Source organism: Myotis brandtii, unplaced genomic scaffold (assembly GCF_000412655.1).
Source record: "Myotis brandtii unplaced genomic scaffold, ASM41265v1 scaffold194, whole genome shotgun sequence".
NCBI classification, from domain to species: domain Eukaryota; kingdom Metazoa; phylum Chordata; class Mammalia; order Chiroptera; family Vespertilionidae; genus Myotis; species Myotis brandtii.
Genome location: NW_005357232.1, coordinates 2,016,426 through 2,017,284, shown reverse-complemented (window position 1 = coordinate 2,017,284; position 859 = coordinate 2,016,426). Strand labels below are relative to the sequence as shown.

At 50.2% G+C, this 859-nt stretch overlaps 1 protein-coding gene across 1 annotated transcript in view; it reads left to right on the top strand.

Annotated features, from left to right (window-relative positions):
- Positions 1–276, top strand: part of NKX2-1 (NK2 homeobox 1) — a 2,882-nt gene extending 2,606 nt beyond the window's left edge. The window contains exon 3 of the mRNA XM_005864986.1: positions 3–276. Coding sequence (XP_005865048.1) covers positions 3–130 — 128 coding nt within the window. The 3' untranslated portion in view covers positions 131–276. The remainder of the gene's footprint in view (positions 1–2) is intronic.
- The last annotated feature ends 583 nt before the right edge of the window (positions 277–859 follow it).

Here is an 859-nt window from a genome sequence, read left to right as displayed (position 1 = left end):
CCTGGCGCACCACGCCACCAGCCCCGCGGCGCTGCAGGGCCAGGTCTCCAGCCTGTCCCACCTGAACTCCTCGGGCTCGGACTATGGCACCATGTCCTGCTCCACCTTGCTATATGGTCGGACCTGGTGAGAGGACTCTAGGCCGCGCCTAGCCCAGCACACAGCCTCATTGCTTCCCCTCCTGCCCGCCATACACACCAAGTACCCGGCTCTCCTAGCCTAGCGCTTCGGCTTTTCTAAAGAACCTGTCCGGTTTAGACCAAGGGAAAAAAACACAAAGACCAAACTGCTGGATGTCTTTCTTCTCTCTCTCTCTCTCTCTCTCTCTCAAATTTGTGGGATTTTTTTTAAAAAAAAAGAAAATAAAAATAACCAAGGGAATCCAATCCTTTAAGGAACCTTTAAACAGAGAAGGACATAACAAGAACAACTTTCCAGGTGTCTTTTAGGTGGTTCAAATGGTTTCCCACGCTCGGGCAGGGCATCCTCTATGCTGACATGGCTCCGGACTCTAAAGATCACAAACTTCACTCTGGGTTCACTGTGCCAGCCAGCATAGTGGACTCACTTGTAAATACCAAGATTTCTTTGAAGGGGAGATGGGGGCTGGGGAGAGGAAGGACACTTCCACAGAACCCACTCGTCACTGACACAAAGGAAATGCCCCCTCCCGCAACCTTCGGCTGCCCGGCTCAGCCCGCTGGCCCTGGCGAAAACTGTTTCATGTTTGATGTGAACCTGTAGCTGTAAAATGCTGTCAAAAGTTGGACTAAATGCCTAGTTTTTAGTACTATGTACATTTTATTGTAAAAAACAAAACTAAACAAAACAGTCCCGGTCCCACCCCCAGCCCATCATT